Source organism: Lygodium microphyllum, chromosome 24 (assembly GCF_053477565.2).
Source record: "Lygodium microphyllum isolate KBCC chromosome 24, Lygodium_microphyllum_v1.1.10, whole genome shotgun sequence".
Classification (NCBI taxonomy): domain Eukaryota; kingdom Viridiplantae; phylum Streptophyta; class Polypodiopsida; order Schizaeales; family Lygodiaceae; genus Lygodium; species Lygodium microphyllum.
In genome coordinates this window covers 21,376,528-21,395,874 of record NC_141158.1, presented here as the reverse complement: position 1 = coordinate 21,395,874, position 19,347 = coordinate 21,376,528, and the positions used below count along the sequence as shown (strand labels likewise).

The following is a 19,347-nucleotide window of genomic DNA, read 5'->3' as shown; positions in this document are numbered from 1 at the left end:
CCCCCCCCCCCCCCCCGCCCCAAAAAAAAGCTATCTCTAGAAATGATTGGGATACCTCAATCCAACATCACATGATGGTGGAGTTGATGTAGGGACTAGAAGTACCCATATTTTTGGGGGTACTTCATGTATTTCATCAAAGTTGTGGTAAAAATGGAGCTAAGGTTGTTTAGCGTTGATAGCCACAACTATGAAGACTCAAGAATATTTATTTCAATTGCATGTGACTGCTTAGTTATTTCATAAAGGCAAGTCTTAAGGATAAACTTTAGCTTATCACTTGGTACAAACTCGCCATATGTAGGTCAAATGATATTTGGTATGGACTTTATATTGTGTATCCAAATGCAAGTAATCATCGAGTTAAACACTAGCTAGATCGTGCCAAAAGTAGGAGGAGTGAAGAATAACATTGATCATAAAAAGGGAAGCAAGTGATTGATGAGGAAGCAAGATTAGGTTCCTCCATGCGGGAAAACTTGGCCCAGTAAATTGAGTGCTCTCAAATTTTGAGGATACCACGTGAATTATCGGAGGACTTGCAACCACTCTAGTTGCACCCTAGTCCAAGTCTCCTTTTAACCATTTATGCATTGATAACGAGGGATTTGTGCATGTTAGTTTGATGACTTCGCCAGCACATTGTGAGACGAAGCTTTAGATGGTTTGAAGCTAGAGTGCAAGCCAACTACCACCATACATTGTGAGACGAAGCTGGAGTCCAAGCCAACTATCACCATATGGACGCGTGCGTGTCCTCGCTTTATAACCTTGTGGCTTGTGCTGGATTCCAGTGAACTCGAAAAGAAGCTGTTGTCTGGTGGAGGACAAAAAAGAGACCATTTTCTGCACAAAGATGTGACATTAGCAACGACTGGAGGGACTCGTTATTAGGGTTTCAGACTTGCAGGCTTCCTCGATCTTCTTCGTCCGCACCTGCACGTCTAGCGCTCTTCAGCCGAAGTTATCTCGTCCAAGTAAGCGTCCCCATCCTCCATCGTTTCTGTTCAAGGCTTAACGGGACGATGGCTGTGGCTCTGTCGTCTGTCTGGTTTATTAGAACTTTCTGTTCTAATTTATGGAAGATCTCGGTACATGAACGTGGTAGCATTTAGAGGGTGCAAACTGGAGACGCTTGCACACGAATTGTGCTTTCACTGCATGAATCATGGCAATAGCTGCTGTGGGCGTCTTCACGGTTGTCCCAATTTTTACTTGCTGTCCAAATTCATGCAAGCTATCTGTTCATGCATGTGGTACAGTGCAAATTGGGGCTACACCCGCTTCGATTACGGTGATGACTACTGTGGATAATTTCAAGGTGCTAAATTTACACGTTCATCACAGCCATATGACCTTAAGCTGGTCTTAATCTGTTCATCAGAGGCACACAGTCAGATTCCAAGGGTGACGGCATGTAGGGGGCACCCAGCTGTCTTTGTTTCTTGTTTAATAAGTGCCAATTGGAAGGAAGTACAGCAGCGCAAATGCTTCAGCTAGGCCGATGAAGGGCAGAGTTGTTTGGACCATTGAATCGTGCTAGTTTGGTATAGTATGAAGCTGGTGGATTTTGTTAAATTGGAATTAGCTTGGGTTATTTACTGATAGGGTGCTTTGACTGTATCCATCAGGTGTATTCAAGGCTGTAGAATGGCAGGAAGAGGCTTCGCTCCTCACCCCATGATACCTGCCCGTGGTCAATTGGGGGGTCCTGGTGGACATCGTGCTGGACCTGGTGGGTTTGGATCAGGAATGAGACCCTTGGGTCTGGGTTTGGATGTTGAAGAAAAGTTGGCCACTCAGCATGCAGAAATTCAGAGGCTTCTAACAGAAAATCAGAGGCTTGCAGCCACTCATGTTGCTCTGAGGCAAGAGCTAGCTGCTGCTCAGCAGCAAGTTCAGCAACTGCAACAAATATTGAGTGGATTCCAGGCTGACAAAGAGCAGCAATTCCGAGGAATAGCAGAGAAATCTGCCAAAATGGAAGCAGAACTTCGAGCCCTTGAACCTCTCAAACTTGATTTACAGAGAGTTCAAGCTGATGGCCAGAAGCTCCTTGCTAGTCGCCAAGACTTGACTATACAAGTCCAGCAGCTAACTCAAGAATTGCAGAGGATCCGTGCCGACGCACAGCATGTCCCAGCTATGAAATCTGAGATTGATGGGCTTCGCCAGGAGATTCAACGTGCAAGGTATTAGAATGGCTCAGTCAACCACTTTTAAAGGATAAGGAGAGCAATTCTAAAATTCTCATGCTTCTGTTCCATGTCCTTTCTTATAACCAGGACTGCTTTCGAGTTCGAAAAAAATGCCAATACTGATCTGCTTGACCAGAGGGGTGCTATGGAAAAGAATCTTGTCTCGATGGCTAGAGAAGTGGAAAAGCTACGTGCAGAATTGACTAATGTAGAAAAGAAAGGACGGGGTAAGCCTTTTATGTCCAACATGATAGTTTCTTTCAAGGTCTTCAACAAATGGTGACGGTTTGAATGCCCTGTAAATGTGTTTGCCTTTCAGCCAGTGGATATGGTGGAGGTTATGGATCTGAGATGGCATATTCTTCAGTTCCTTCATACGGAGAAAGTTATGGCATGAGCCAGGTGATGTTTCTCAGCAAATATCAATTACTGCCTTCTGGTTCTACTGTATTGGGAAGAATCTCTAATGTTTGTTTTGGCTTGAATCAGGTTGGTGCTGCCGCTGATAGTGGTGTGCCATATGGTAGTGCTGCCATTCCCTCATGGGGAGCTTATGAGATGCAACGTGGTGGTGCTCGTAGATGAACTTGACTTTATCAAGGTGCAAAATCACTACTTTATATCAAAAGGAAAAACATCCTCTCCCTTGATCCAATCACTGATCACTACCAATTGCACTTCTGTTGTTGCAGAAAATGGAGAATGGCATGTTAAGCACACTTCTCATGGAAGAAAACTCAGCAGAGATGTAGTTACTTGATCAAAAGATGGAGGTGCAGTACGTTGGGGCTTTTTGAAGTTTTCACTGTCCTAAGTTCTCATCAGAACAGTTGTATGCCATAGTAGGAGATGGAATATAGTAAAGTTTCTTCTCTTAGAGAAAAAAAAAGCGTAGCTTCTCTGAACATGAGACAGTTTCTGGTATACTGTATGCTTGGTTTGCACCTTCAGTTTATTAATTTGGTATGGATGTAAAACTCTTTTAAGTGGCACCTTTAAGGTCATCACGAATAAAGGTGCATTCCTTGCCAACTGTTCCTTTTCATAGTGAAATTGGCACAATGTGGCATTTGGAGCTTCTGGCCTTTACCCTTACAAATACAACAGATATGTAAAGTCAACATATTATACTGTTGTTCTCATTTTATTTGATTAGATTCCAAGTCCCCATAGTTCTGTTGCCATTTAGTTGCATAATTTTTGCTCGAAAGTATGATAGCTTGGAATGGATTTGTTCGATGATCATGTTATAGTTCAGCCTCATTTCAGGTGTCAGACATCTTGGTTTCTTAAGTTTTCCAAGTTTTTCTAGCACTCTTGGCAGTTGGAATCTAACTGCAGTTGTGCCTTGTGTTGAAGCTCTTTATGGTAGAAATGGATGCTTTACTCTTCAGATTCCATGTTTTCACGACATTTAGTACTAGAGCTCTCTTCTGTGAGCTAGTGAAAGCTAGATCCCTTGGTTTTAAGACATCAACAACATTTACTATAACTTGCATGACACCTGCAGTCCAATGGAGCAGACTGCTTATTGGATGAGCTGGTGGTGTAAATCCCGAAAATGCCAGATGTGCATTTTCCTGCTCATTAGGTAATGAAACACTTGCCCATCCGCAGATGCTGACTTTCCTTAAAGCCAGAGGAACTTGTATTCACTAGAGATGGAGTATCTAGTCAGAACTAGAGAGTGTAGGTACATCTTGCAAGTTATTAAGAGAGGATGGCAAGCCTAGGCTTTTACCTCAGATGTTTGTTTGGTCATAGGATAGGGGGGCCAAAAAGGATGATCGGAAGAATGACAAGATGTTACATGAGCATCCAAGTATTTAAATCGCTAACTATATATCTCTTAGTACACATGTATTGAATATCTCTTTGTCGAATTGAGCCTATATATAATGACGTGCACGCTCTTATTGTTTCTTAAAAAATAGGAAAGTTTCCTCCGAACCTTATTTTACTACTGCGCTTGTGGTGGGTATGCACCCAAAGTCTTATGCTCTTCATGTTAATTAACTAGGCCGGAGGTTAGCATGCCTTTCTTTGTTGAAGGGAATTGCAAGTGTTAGGCTGTAATTGCGATAACTATGTTCCCACATTTAAGTAGAATGGTGTGACATTTCTCTAGCGGAGGTGTTTCTGGTTGTGCATTTCAAAAATGAGGCTATTATAAGGTAGGTGTCTTGGACGTACTCCTTGTTGTGTATCATGTGGCTTCCTCCAGTTATGGATAAACTGGCCTTGAGGTGTGTTGGGCTTTGTCTGTTGGATAATACAGTATCAACTTATAGTGAATATGGAGTTGTTGTAGATGATGATGTTGACAAGGTTTGGTTATAGGCGAGCTGTGATGTCTAAACATAAGCTAGACTTGGGCATTTTCAAAGAATGTTTATGCCAATTTCAAAAGTGGATTGCCTAACTGAAGAGAAACAGCTAAGTAAAGATAAACAAACTGAGGATTTTACTGTTAATACTGTCTGCTGTCATTCGGAGGCAAAACATCAGGAGGGGCTTTAGCACGGTTGGATCTACTTCCTGTAGTTTGTGGTATTTGGAGTTGCTTCTTCTGTTGGATAACATGATGCCAACTAGGTCAAGTCTCCAGTTTTAAGACAACGACAAAGTTTATTCTGCTGGGCAGTTGTTCTGATGTTTCAAGCTATCCAAACCTGGGCATTTGCAAGGAGGCTTTCTTGCTGACTCGATAATTAGAATCTTTGCAGGTAGTTTTTAATAACTTAAATTTTGACATGTAATTTATATCCACTCATCTTTTAGTTCTAAAGACGAAAATGGTAATTATGCTTTTGCATATGCTGCCTTTATACTTTATTGCAGACGTGCACAGATGTGATCAGAGAAAGTTGCATTATGTTACTCAATCAAGGAACTTACTAAGACATTTTGGTCTCAGCCTAAGCAAGCCTCAAGTAGCACTAGTGCAATTAGGCAATGGTGAATGTCAGGCCCTACTCCACGTAAATGCCAGGGTGAAAACAACAAAGTGCGGTCATCTGCATCAGTGAATAGTTTGTGCTGTGGGTTCTGGCTTGTTCTGTCCTTGAGTCTCCAGGCTTTTGCTTATGCCTTTCTTATCTGTACCCCTCTCTAATTGTCAAAATTACTGTCCTCTTTCCTTGTTCTTGCTCATTCCAAAATACCTTTAAACTGCCCTTCCTTTTCTGAAAGTATAGAGAGCTTAGAAGCTTGGTAATTAATCTGATGTTCTGCAGTTCTTCAGTGCTAATGGATGCTGAGTATCTAAGTATGTGTGCAAAGTGAACTTCTGATTTTTGACTGATTTGGGATTTGTAGGCTGAAGCTTTAAGCACTCACATATGCCTGTGGCTTAAGATAAGATTTGGAAAAGATGAAGCTAATTTATCAAATTATTGAATCAGATTATGATTTGCATAATGGTGACACCATCTTGGGATAAAGAAAGGGCAGCTGAAATGGGCCCTATCAAGAAACTTTAAAAAAAGTGTTAGGGATTTGAAGAAAACATCAGTTACAACTGGTGCCTTCAATCTATGATGATTTGTATAGGTATGCATGTGCATGTGTATATCTGTGTTTGTGTAGAACAGCGAGACCTAATTACCTTTCCAAATCTGAAAAGTTTTTTTTTTCTGAGCTTTATTAGGCCAATACACTACCATGTCGTGCTCATCACATGTTTGCTGTAGCCTTTATTGTTATACATGACTGTAGGTGCTGGATACATGCACTCAATTTTCTAGAAGATGCATCTATGCTGCAGTCCACACAGTCGAGAGCTTGAATAGTCACAAGGTCTTGTTGGGAACAATTGCTCTGAAATCCTAACCAGCGTTTGTGAATAATAGGGCCCATAGTTTGAGCTTAAAAGGGCTCATTAGCTGTGTCTAGATTTGTTGACCTTTCTACTTTTGTCTGCCTCAAGAAAAGGTAAGCTGTCGGTGCTGCATCGTGGTAGAATTGTATGCCTATAAAACCCTGTCAAATAGAAGAGCTCTGCAAATTATTGTTGTGAATTTTTTTGTGTCTAAATGTCGCCGATTTATACAAGCTTGGTGAGCCTGAGGATCTGAAAGTTTTTTGCATTCTTGGTCTTGCTGTTACTCAAAGGAAAAGATCAGCGAAAATGCAAGCAAAGCCAGAGTGAATGAATGTACACGCCTGTTTTAGATATAATTAAAACCTTTGGACTAACCTTGAAAGTTGACCTTGCTAGCCAGCGAAACAGAAGTTGACTGCAATTGAAGCAGTTGAATAAGGATCACTTTCTTTGCAAGCTTATTTAACAATGGCAGTTGAAGTGCTCGTTACGAGCACCTCTTTTGAGTACTCTTATTAGCTAGCTAACCAAAACATCAGTGAGGTTGCAGCAAATTCTGCCCTTCCCTTTGATATTTGTGGGCTGCTTCGTCTAGCTATGAGATTGTTTCAAAGATTTTGTCAAATTGTTTAGTTGTGGGCTGTGTACGATTTTGTTAACAAGGTTGACTTAATCCATTGAATTGGTGGTTAGTTGCTTTTCCATCAGCCAGGGTGCATGTAGCCAGTGTATTTCACGCAGTACCTAGCCAATGTTCTTTATGATTGAGATTTAATATTTTCTGTTCCATATATATATATTGGAGGAGCCAGTCTATGTCTTGCAGTGTTTTGCCAATGTTTTCAATGAGTGAGAAATCAGACGCCTTTATTTGGTGTGTTAATTTCTCTTTCCTCTCCAAGGTGCTAATGTTCTTACAGTGAGAAATTTATTTATGTCTATTTTTTTTGGGCACTTTTCAAATTTGAGCTCATCTAACCAGGGTCTGATGTACATGTTAGACTCGGTGTTGTCAGAAGGTAGTTAGTTTGTGGTTGATGACATGATTACAGTAGCAATAGGTGCTTAACAGGGGTTGGCACCATTTCTGTAAAGGTGGAAAGGCTGTATGTTGATGTACACGGAAACAGATCCCAACACAACTTCCGATATAGAGATCGTCTTGCTGCACCATTCCTGTTCTTTCCAGCCTTGAGCTTAGGAAGGCTTAAGCCAGTAGCTCTCACTAGAGGGTGGCTATCTGGCTGGCCATTTCTTGCAGTCCACACCTCTGCAAGTGGGTTAGAAGACCCTTGCAGTACATTTTATTGGCTCTTTGGTGATGATAGTTTATGCTAGCTCACTGTATCTTTGGTCTGGTTGTTTTATATGTCAATACTCTTGATCCTGAGCTAGAGCCAGGAGCTGCAGCGTTTTTGTACCGTGTTGAAGCTTATCCATAGAAGCGGGATGCTCTATTTCCTGGGAGCCATGTGAGATTGCTAAATTGAGCTGTATCGTTAGCATTAGATTAACTATTATTGCCTTCTCTTTAGGTTCATAAAAACATGTTATTGGTAGTCAATTTCCTGTGTTGAGTATTGTATTGGTCTTATTTATGGTTTTATGAGACAAGCTTTTAGTTCCTCTTTGCAATCACCTGGAGCAGAGGAGGAGAACTCAAGCCGCCATGGGAAAAATCAGTAAGGCTTTCTGTTCCTTCAGTATAGCAAGAAGATTTTAGGGGCAAATCTAACAAGAGTACAACTTAGTTGAACATTACATGTTTCAAAAAGGAACCTTAAAAGTGGAATGCTTTATTGAACTTAGTTACATTGTAAATTGTGCATAGGCAAACTTGTGTGACCATATATTACCAGAACTAACTTATGTATCGACCATTGGATTCTCTTACTTAGCAATATGCACATGTTTGATGCATCATTGGTCCTTATCTGTATTAAAACAAGAAAGACTAATTTACTTGACTTTTTCACCATGTGACACACATGGGTTTGAAAATCATGGTATCTCAGGGGTCTTTCTTTGGATTACTTCTCTTTGGTTATGGGACATGCGGATGCTCATAGCATGCCAATCCGAATTGCATTGTGCTCTTAATCAGTACCATGAAAGCTCATTGTATTCTTATTTTTTGGATCATGTTAGATTCAGGGTCAATCTATCTGGTCCATATGCTACTTATTGAAGCCTCTTGCCTAGGTGTTGTCTGCTACTTGAGAATTACTTACACCAGTCCCTTGATATGTTAGTGTAGTATCCTAAGCTGGTTCTCTGAATTCGCCAAGGAAAGAAGAAAGGTGGTTTAGAAAGGACATCTCAGTGGAGATTGACCGAGGACATGCCAAAGTCTGAAATTCAACTAAGTGATTGTGATATTCTGTCCTGATAGGTCATGCTAATTTGCAGCAAATTCTAAGCTGTTCGGTTGACTTGTATGTCTGTCATGGGTATCTTTAATAGCTAGTTAGGTGATACCCACTGGTATCTAGTGGATATCCTTTTTGCTGTTATGTTTCTGCGTGCTTCCCTGGTTTGACTTTGCAGTTTACTTTGCAGCTTTACAGGTTCTGTGCCTATAAGATCAGAGTTCTTCCATTCTATGTCTTTTATGGACAAACCTACTATTAACAAATGTGCTCTGCATCCTGGGATTTGGCTGTATTCATCAAAGTTCAAGTGATAAGGCATTATAGGCAGCATTGTGAATAGTACTCTCGTGACAGTCTTAAAGTTGGAAATGGGTTTCCTAGCTTGGGAGTATGAGATATCTGCCAGCAAACAAATAATTATATGCATGGGTCTTCTATCTGCCTACTGGCATGGCTTGCCCTGAACTTGTTAAAAGTCATCCCTTCTGCAGATCTCATTCAGCAATTCTTCAACAAACTGCAGTTTTGGAGTTTTGATATCTACCTTGTTTATGCAATCTTAGTTTGCGCAATCTTAGTCCTAAAGGTGATGGTCTAGCGGTTAGCACTTGGGCTCACAATTGTAAGTTTGTGGGTTCAAGTCAGTCTTAGGGTGCATCACTTGGTTGGATATCTATGTTCTCATGGTGTGCAATTTTAAAAGTGCTTATCAGTTCTAAATATGGTGGTTTACTTTCTAATCCATTCTATGTAAGCTTTTACCCCTTTTCCAGTCAACTCTTTGATTTTTCATGATCTTGTTTGGAAGCGTTTTAGGGTCAACTAATGACTTTCAAAGGCTTGACTTGTTTTCTTCAGGTTGCTTTTGAGAGTTTACTATCTTTCAAGGGATATAAATAGTACCTAGATTTCCCATTGAATTGATATTGTATGCTTATTCGATCACCGTAGTACCGCTCAACTCAATTTTTTATCTTCACATTTCACGCTTTTATGTATATGCTTTCCCAAAAAAGGTTGAAAATTTGGGAGATGTTCAAGGGCTTTTCACTTGGTACACAAGTGTAAATAGCTATGCATAAATACATATACAGTATAGATTGCTTAGATGAATATAGGCATCCTTGTAGATGTATGTGCACATTTTTAAAATTGTGACTAAACTATATGAGGATTCTACCAAAATGTGTTGTTTGGTTTAATGGATTTTACGTGCGCAAATACTTAATAAATATATAATGCATGCCTATACAAATTGATAGAAACAGATGCTTTTGTATATGGATGCAGACACGACCAAATATTTATGCATGCACAAATATGTATGTACATGTTTGTGTGCACATATATATGTACGTGCATGCATAGATAAACATAGCTTTACATGCATGTATGATATATAGGTAGCCGTATGTTCACCACACCTTTTTTGTTTGTTAGATGCATGCATGTACCTATGTGTACAAATGCATATATTCATATGTACATGAGGCTATGTTCACACATGCCTTGACAAGTGGATATATAGGCAAAATGGATATACTTCCACATTTCGTGGTCACATTTTTTGTCAAGAGTTCCAAGATCACTAGCTTTTTGTGACTATTAAAGATTATGATGTCTCTAGTTTAAGAACTCAGACAAACTAAAATGTGCATATTCACACACACTTACAAATGTTATTGTGGGCAAATTACACTTGTATGTCTGTGTATGCTTGTAAACTACAATATGGAATTTTAGGCATTGTTAAGTGCTTCTATTATTATACTAGATGTACTATACACTTAGAAACATACTTTAGTATGTGTGGACATACACACATCTACTTATTGACATTTATATTGTACCTTGTAAATGTACTCATATGCATATCTGTGTAAAACGTATCTTTTATTAAATCCATGCCGTTCCAAAACTATGTAAAACAACATTTTATTGGGACTAATGCTCAGTGAAGCAATTATAAGGAACAAAGTGTCAATGTTGTGGATGAACATACTCACTTTGGTATGTATTGTGAATGGGTATCATGTTATGTAGTGATTTAGTTGATGTTTTCTGTGAAGATTGATCGAGATTTGATCTTATTGCTTAGACAGTGATCATGAGAGAAATCATTAAGCACAAGTACGAAGAGTGAATGAAACTTTCTTAGTTTTAGCAAGTTGAAGATGCAATTGATGTTGATGGCTTTGCTCACCTATCTGCTCTTACAAGCTTTGATGGTCATTTGGATAGATTTTAGGTAGGGAATAGTGTGTGCACTCAATAGTTAACAAGTTGATTGGACCCACCCACATGCATGTGAATGACTTAAATTGCATGTGGGTGGGTCCAATCAACTTGTTGACAATGGCTCACCTAGGTAAGATTCCTAGCCTTGGGCTAGAAGATTCTACTTGGGCTTTGGCGAAGGGGATTGTTAGTCCCATTTGGGTTCTTATTTAGGGTAGTTCCTTGCAAAAGGGGCCCTTATCAATCCACCATTTCATGCAAGGTGTCATGAGTGTCTAGTCTACTATCTTCATTTACTCTTTAACATGACCCAAGTATTAAGTCCACATGGGGCATTGGTTCTATTGACTTGATCTATCATAGTGTCTAAGCTGGGAACCCTATCAATGTGTTGTGCCCATGACTACTCTTCTTTTGGAGGCTTTCCAATGTAGGTGGGTAAGTAAGAGATGGACAATTTAGTAACCTCTAATGGCTTAGTTGCATGTAGTAATCTTATTGATTTCAATGAAGAGTCTTAGTTACGGAGCAAGCACTTGTTTGTGATGATAAAGACTCCTTTTAGAGTCGTGCTTAGAAAAGGATTGCAATTGCTTGTGTAAGTGCTTGAAAGGGTGCTTGTATATACAAGTTGTTTCCAATACGAGGCTTCCATCTTTTTTGTACATTTTACCACGACTAGCTATGTAAGTGTCGTATTTTGTTGGGTAGTCTTTGTAAAGAAATACTCTTGACACAGAAACACAAATAACAATCGTACGACAAAGCACAGACTAATAAAAAAACACAGTTAGGGTTAGGGCAACCCAGAGACAATGAACACAGAAAATAACTGAAGTTATGTAACTGCTGTATATACAATGCTCATGCATCAAACACACTATGCAGTGAATGAATACTGAACCTCGAACTCCTTTATCTCAAGAATCGAGGCAGGGGTAATGAGTTGGAGAGTGTGTTGTACTCTGAACGGATCTCGAATTGCAGCAAGGCAGCCTCTGATGTCGAACACTAGCAAATGCAGTAGTGAGAAGTTGGATTCGATGCAAACTGCAGTGAGGAGAGAGAAAGACTAATAACGCAGGCTGTAGCAAGCAGCCTCCGGATGTAAAACACCAGCAAATGCAGCATTGAAGCTGTATCTGATGCAGATGACAGTGAGGAGAGAGAAATACTAAAAACGCAGGCTATGATGACATGGCAGGCTGTACGGTAGCAGGTCTGTGCAGGAATAGCAGTTGCTTGGCTGGGATCAGCTCCAAACTGCGTGAAGAGGATTGGAAATTAGGCACCAATTGATGTAGACAGCAATGGACAGCTTCAGCTAAGATGTTCTCCACGAATGGGGTTTGGTTAGCAAGCTGAAACACCTAAATCTGCAAAAACGGGATTCTTTTTTGAATGGAGGGCAGCATACGTATTTATAGAAAGTTTGGGCCCTCCCAAGTGGGTTTGTGCGTATGGAACATGGAAACTCTCTAGGATCACGTTTCTTTTAAATAAACTAGGTTTCTTCATTAATTAATCAAGTTTTGGGGCTGTTTAAGTAAAGCTAATGTATTTTTAGCTCAATAACCCCTCTCAAGCCCAACAACAGTGCCATGAGAAAGATCTTTTACCCCGGTGTCCCATCCCAAAGTAGCTAGAGCATGGAACAAAGGATGCGCCTCGACTGTCCAATGGCCTACTAAGACTATAGAGATGATGATTATCTTACCAAGGGAGCCCAAGTGATCACCCCAGAGAGGACAGGGCATGGGACAAAGGATGCTCGTCGGCTGCCCAGTGGCCTAGCAAGCCCTACAAAGGCGGATGGAATCAGCTAAGGACTGCTTTTTTCTTTTTTGGGAATTTGGGAATTCTCTAGATTTAACATTAAGTGTGGGTTCAAATTTTCGACCTTTTGAGTATCCGTGCCCCAAATGGGAGAATGATAAAGGATGGTCTGACCCAAGATCTTCATAAAACAAGCACACTATCCCTACTATTACTGGGTGCTGGTGAAGAAGGAAAAAGACTGAGGGTATAGCAAATATGTGAAGCAAGTAAGACAAGCAAAGCAGGCAAGCAAGCTAAGGAAAACCTGCCTTGGAGATTGCCACGAATATGGTGGATCCAGAGTTGATCACTTCAAAAGATCGAAAATGGATAAATGTGCATAGATGCATGTTTACATGAACAGAATGCCAATGCATGGGGTAATGCAAAAGGGTGATGCAAGATGTCATGCCCACGCAAGATGCAATGCAATAGTGCCACTTGGACAGTGCCCTCGCAAGAGAATTGTTTACTTGCCCAAGCGTCCTTTTACAATCAAGTCATCCTGACAGTGCGGATGAAGTTACAAATGCCCGTAATACAATACATGAATGAATGCCTAAAAATGGTAAGCACCATCATTATCACTATCAAGAGTAGAAGCTGACCCCTCTCAAACTGGAAGGGAAAGCAAGAGGGAAGCATCCTCTCCCCGTCAAGCTGAAGAAGTAGAGGAGGGTGTACCTAACCAATCCTAGCTAATAGGTATTGAAGGGCTGGCCGGTTGATTGCTTTGGTCAAAATATCTGCAAAATTGTCGGATGTAGGCACAAACTCTAGGAGGATGGTACCTAGCTCAACTTGCTCTTTGGAAAAATGGAAGTGGACTTTCATATGCTGCGTCATGGTGTAATGATTGGATTGCCTGCAAGGGCAATGGCACTCTGGTTGTCGGAGTAGACAACGGTGGGAGAGCCACATGGGAAATGAAGTGCTGCCAGTAAACTCCTCAGGTAGATGGCCTCGGTGGTACCATTGAAGAGAGCCCGGTACTTAGCCTTGGCCGTGGAAGCCGCCACCGTCTCATGCTTATTGCTTGACCAAGAAATGGGAGCCGTGCCCAAGGTAAAGAGGTAGCCGTCGTGAGAACGTTAGTGTCGGGATCCAATTAGAATCAGTGTAGCATTGCAAACATAAACCAGAACCATATGTCAGCCCATAAGAATAAGTACATCGTAAATAACGCAACACACGAAGATATGCAATCCAATGTGATATCCTAGGTGATGTGAAATACTGACTGAGGAAGCTAAATCTGGCCTAGTATGAATTAACCAAAGAAGTTTTCCTACAACAGGGTGATAGGTATGTGCATCAAAGGGCTGTCCTAGGGTACCCTTCAACAAGTGGACAATAGGATTAAGAGGTGTGGCCACTTGCCGTGTCTGATCCAAAGTGTGCTATTCTAGTAGTTGAAGTGCGTACTTCTGCTGTGACACAAAAATACATCCCGTAGAACGAACTATCTCCATTCCTAAAAAATAAGACAACAAACCAAGGTCTGTCATCTCAAAAGTAGCACTAAGCTTTGCCTTGATGCTTGCTAGGGCAGCAGAATCTGAGCCTGCGATGAGTAAGTCGTCAACGTATAGCAGGATATAGCTAGCCTCCTCTGTAATAGATCGAATATATAAGTTTGGGTCATAAGGAGTTGAATGGTATCCATGAGTCCGTAATAACTCATCCATCCTATGGAACCAAGATCGCGGTGCTTGCTTCAACCCATAAAGAGCTTTCTGCAAGTGGAACATCTTATCCCTCAGGTTCCATGAAGGAAAGCCTGGTGGTTGCTCCACATAGACTTTCTCCTCCAAATTACCGTTCAGGAAGGCACTCTTGACATCCATCTGATATATCGGCCAACCGTGATGAGCTGCTAGTACGAGAAGCAGGCGGAAAGATGTCAACCGCGCAGTAGGAGCAAAGGTCTCTTGATAATCAGTGCCATGCTTTTGTCGAAACCCTTGCACAACAAGACGAGCCTTGTACTTATCTAAAGTCCCATCAGCTTTTAGCTTAGACTTGAAAATCCACTTTGTCCCGATGACTTTCTTGTGGCTTGGACGATCCACCAATGTCCAAATCTCATTTCGGTCAATACTCTCTAGCTCCTTCTCCATGGCCTCTCGCCATTTAGGGTACTGAAGAGCCTTTTGCCATGTATCCAGCTCAAAATGCGGTATGTAATCGGCTTTTAACAATGATGCAAATGAAGCCTAAGGAGCAAACCGGATAGATCTTCTAGGTCCCTTCAGAGTAGAATCTGGTGGTAGGATCCCCGAATCCCGCATGGTTTGTTGGTACCAGTAAGGTAACAGGTCTCGTGGAGGGGGCATGGGAGATGAAGAATCTGCAGGAATGTCAAGAGCGCGAAGTAGACCAGGCTTAGTAGGCACAATCTCTGATGATGTGGAAGGAGGAATAGAATCGGAATCCTGTGCAAAGGATTGCACGATGTCCCTTCTAACGATCACCTTGTTTGTTCGAGGATCGAACAAACGATAGGCTTTCGCTTCAGAGAAATATTTGACAAAAATAAGGAGATCAGCTCGGAGAGTAAGCTTTCCTATCTTATCATCATGTGTGTGTGTGTAGGCTCGACATTGAAGACTCTGAAGTGGGAAATGACAGGCCAAGAGTCAAAAAATGCCTCGTACAGGGTCTTATGTAGAAGAGCCACAGTCGGGTACCGGTTGAGGATGTACACCGAAGTGTTAACAGCCTCGACCCAAAGGCGCTCAGGAAGCTCTACTGCAAACGACATAGAGTGTGCCATCTCCATGATTGTCCGGTTTCTACGCTCTATGACTCCATTTTGAGAGGGGAAGTTAGTAGAGGTGAGCTGGCGAGAGATGCCATGCTTCAATAGAAACTCGAAAAACTCGTGGGAGATAAACTCACCACCGCTATCACTCCTTATACAACCAACACGACGACTAGTCTGGGTATAAGCCGGCAACATCCAAACATAAAAATATGTGAAAGCATCTAACTTATGCTTGAGGAAGTACATCCATATGTATCTAGAATGATCATCCACTATAAAAAAGAAGTACAATGCGCCATTCAAGGCGGTAGTGGATGTCGGCCCACAAAGATCAACATGAATCAATCTAAGAGGCTCCTTAGCACGATGTGTGGATTGTTGAGAGAATAGGGTACGGTGCTACTTTTCGAGCTGACAAGCTTTACAGACATCGTGAGCTAGTTTTAGGCGGGGAAGACCCTCAACCAGTCAATGGCGAGATAACTCATAAAGAGAGTCATAACTAAGATACCCTAAGTGAGTGCCAAAGACGCTCATTGTTCGTAGGCTCCCGAGATGTGGCTAGTGCCTGGAAGCTATGGAACACGGAGCCCTCAACTATTGGGTCGGTCAAAAGGCGTGTCGTGGTAAAGGCCATTAGGCTGTGTCTTATGGTGAGCAATAACTAAACCAGTTTGGGAGTTAAGGATCTCGACTGTGGCCGCTGTGGAGAAAACTGCTTGTCTCAATTGGCAAAGCTGTTGAATAGATAACAAGTTCACCCCAAGCTGGGGGACATGGTATACATCATCCGGCGAAGCTAGATTCGGATCCTTGTCAGTGGCAAAACTAACGCTACCTTGAGCTTGAATCTTGATCGAGTTGTTTCCCACGCGGACCCGCCTGGCTGCAGGAGCTCGGGTACGGAAAATGTCCTCTATAGAAGTCATATGATGTATAGCTCTACTGTCCACAATCCAAAAAGGAGAGCTAAAGTGCTCGGTTGCAACGAGTGGGCCTCTGCGGTAACCTCGTCAGGAGGCAACTCACAGATGTGGATGAGACTCGCATCTGATGTCTCTATGGAGATGATGTGGGCCTTTGCAGACCAGTCAGACAACCCCTATGGAGTTGAGAATGTTGTCGACTGAGGTGGTTGAGCGGTGGCAGTATGAGTTTGATCTTTAAACTGCCCCTTGCCATTACCTTGCCTCCCCTGTTGGGGGTTGCCTGATTGAGAGGCAGTGGTTTGAGACTTAGATTTGGGTGTTGTGCCTTTGGTCTTTGAGCAACACTCGTCGTCAAAATGACCAGCCTTTTGACGATGTTAACAATACCTATTCTTTTTAGGTACATTTTGCTACCCTTGTTTAAGTTGTGACTGGGAGTTTCCTTGTGATTTCTCGGATTGTTTTTTTTTTTTTGATTTTGAGTGGAGGTTTGATTTTGTTTGCCCTTCCCTTGATGCCCCTTCTGAGAATGAGCAACAAGAGCTCCCTTTGAGGAAAAGTTCATATGAAATTGATCGAACAATCATGCGTAACGCAACAACTGATACTCAAATTCATAGAAAGTAGACATGGTAGGCTTTGAAACTATACCTTCCACAAAATTGAAGTATTTCTTGGGGAGTTTGTTCAGAAACCATGTGACTTGATCGTTAGAGGACCTGGGAGTCCCCGTAGTGGAGAATTCAGCAAGAAGTCGCCGATACTTAGCCAACTTGACTTTCAAGTCATCCCAGTCAGTGATTTTAAAGAGTTGGAGCTCATGGTCAAGATTTATACAACGGGTTCTATCTTGAGCCGCATAGCGGTCAGTCAAGTGTGCCCATTGCTCTGATGCTAAGTCAAAATGCTGAAGTTGAGAATGAAACTCAGGCAATAAGTGTTAGAGATCATAGCCTGTTTAGGCAGCTGCACAGTCAGCAGCAGCAGTCGGACCAGCAGCTGCAGTCGGACTGCCACGTGGCAGTCCGACTGCCTGCAGCCGTTTTTACTAGGCTGCGCCCTATTTCTGGCGCCCCGTTCTGGGTGGTTTTTCGCCTATTTATTGTCGACGACTTCAGCAGTCTACCCATTCTTCTCTGTCGCAGATTACAGACCGGTGCCGTGCAGATTTCTGTCTCTGTTCACAGATTTCAGACAGCAGACAGTGCAGACTGCAGCAGACTTCAAGGTGGACAGCAGGTCGCATCGTCAAGGTGGAGACACGCAGTCCAGCGCACTGCGCCCGTGTATATCTTTGTATTCAGCATTCTTTATACAGCAGATGTTCATTGTACACTGTCTCTTTCTCTCCCTTTTTCTCTCTGCGTTCTCTCTCTCTCAGTCCTACGCTTCCGCACCGCTGCACTCTGACATGGTATCAGAGCAGTGTTTGAGGGCTGACTGAGCGCAGAATCAACCTGAAAAGGAGTTTCCATTGCGACACAAATTTGCGTTTTTTGCGTTTAAGGGTAGACAGGAGGGCTGCGCCTTGGAACAAGGCTGAAACGAGTGTGGGCGCACAGGAAAGGAGTACATGTGGTGGATTTGCTGCTGTTTACTGCTGTTTGACGCGGAGGAAGTTTGAGTTTTCAACCTAAAAGTGCAGGTTTTGCTTTTTCATCGCCTCCGGCGGGTGAAGAAGCTTCGGGACGCGGAAGAGCCTTAGCAGGCTGAGTTTACTCAGTCAGAGGGGGCTGCTTTTGCGTTTGAGAAGGCATTGCAGGTGAAGATGTCTACAGAGATGGACTTGGAGTTCCAGGCGATTATGGACCGGAAGGTGCCTGTCTTACCGGCTCTTCCTACAGATCAGAAGCTCGACGGCGACAACTACCGCATTTGGCGCGTTATGATGTTGGCCATTCTTGAGTCCTATGATTTGGCGGAGTTGGTCCAGGAAGATATTGACCGGCCTTCGGTAAGAGATGAGTCCAAACTCTCTTCCGATGCTCGTGCGGAGTTGGCCAGGGCCTAGTCTCATTGGGACAAACTGAATGCCAGGATTCGATCCTTTCTCTTTCTATCATGCACTACAGCCGTGATTGCTCACATCGAGCACTTGACGGTGGCTCGTGAGATATGGCTGGAGCTTGATCAAATGTACAATCGGATGACCTTGATGAAGAGGGTTTCTTTGGAGGTACAGATGCGGACCTTGTCCGTCAATAAGTCTTCTTCGCTAAGGGAACACATTAACAAGCTAAGGCAGCTACAGATGCAGGTTCAGAATGCGGGGAAGCCAATTTCCTCCGAAGACATGGCGATCACACTCTTGTCCCAGTTGCCGCCACGATTCGGTACATTTTACTTTGTCCTTATTGCTTCGGGGCGAGAGTCTACTCTTTGGTGGGATGAGTTGGTTCCTATGGTCTTGGACGAAGAGGAACAGTTAAAGGGACAGAATGCTTCCAAGACGGAGGCGTTGACAGGTCAAGCCTCTCAGAAGAAGGGGAAGGACCAAAAGAAGAAGAAGGGGGATAACAAGTCCAAGAAGGACAAGGAGAAGGACAAGGACAAAGACTCCACATGCCATATTTGTGGAAAGACTGGCCATTGGAAGAAGGATTGCCCTGACAAAGACTTGAAGGACACCAAGAAGAAGGAAACCAAGGATTCTGGAGTGGTGGTTGCACCCTCATCAGCTGCATTTCTACATTTAGTTGTCATTGAGGACGCTTCACCGAATGCTTCTGATGCTGCGATGGCGGCTCCCCAATCTCGAGAGTGGATTATTGATAGCGGTGCCTCACGGCACATGACTCCTTCATCAGATGGTGTTGCCCAGCTGCGACCTTCGCGTGGGCAGGTTCTCATTGGAGACAGCTCTTCAGTTTCTATTGCAGGTCGGGGTAAGATGCAGCTTATTCCGAATGGACGAGGTGGCATCCATACCTCAGAGGTTTTGCATGTACCAGGATTAGGGTACCATCTCCTTTCAGTTCATAAGATTTGCTCCCTTGGTCTTTTGGTGGAATTTGACAGTTCTACTGTGCGAGTCCTTGATCGTGAATCGAGGAAGGTTCTATCATCTGGATATGAGGAGAACGGCATTTACAAACTGAAGTCTTTCACTGCCCTCTCTTCTCTTCTTCTTACCTCACAGTCACAGTCTGAATTATGGCATGCTCGGTTTGGTCACCTGAACTATGACTATCTTCGGAAGGCG

At 42.6% G+C, this 19,347-nt stretch overlaps 1 protein-coding gene across 4 annotated transcripts in view; it reads left to right on the top strand.

The window, feature by feature from the left end:
* Positions 1 to 790: 790 nt before the first annotated feature.
* LOC148014906 (protein FLX-like 2) overlaps positions 791 to 19,347 on the top strand; it is a 37,940-nt gene continuing 19,383 nt past the window's right edge. For 2 of the 4 annotated variants that reach the window (XR_015688303.1, XR_015688304.1), the window contains exons 1-6: positions 791 to 977; positions 1,632 to 2,192; positions 2,286 to 2,425; positions 2,518 to 2,600; positions 2,688 to 2,799; positions 2,891 to 2,971. Coding sequence is in view for 2 of the 4 variants with exons in the window: in XM_087664981.1 (XP_087521107.1) it covers positions 1,651 to 2,192; positions 2,286 to 2,425; positions 2,518 to 2,600; positions 2,688 to 2,783 (861 nt within the window). In the remaining 2 variants the exon portion in view is untranslated. Of the gene's footprint in view, positions 978 to 1,056; positions 1,548 to 1,631; positions 2,193 to 2,285; positions 2,426 to 2,517; positions 2,601 to 2,687; positions 2,800 to 2,890; positions 3,369 to 19,347 lie in introns of those variants that run through there. The other 2 variants (XM_087664981.1, XM_087664982.1) reach the window with 2 other exon arrangements.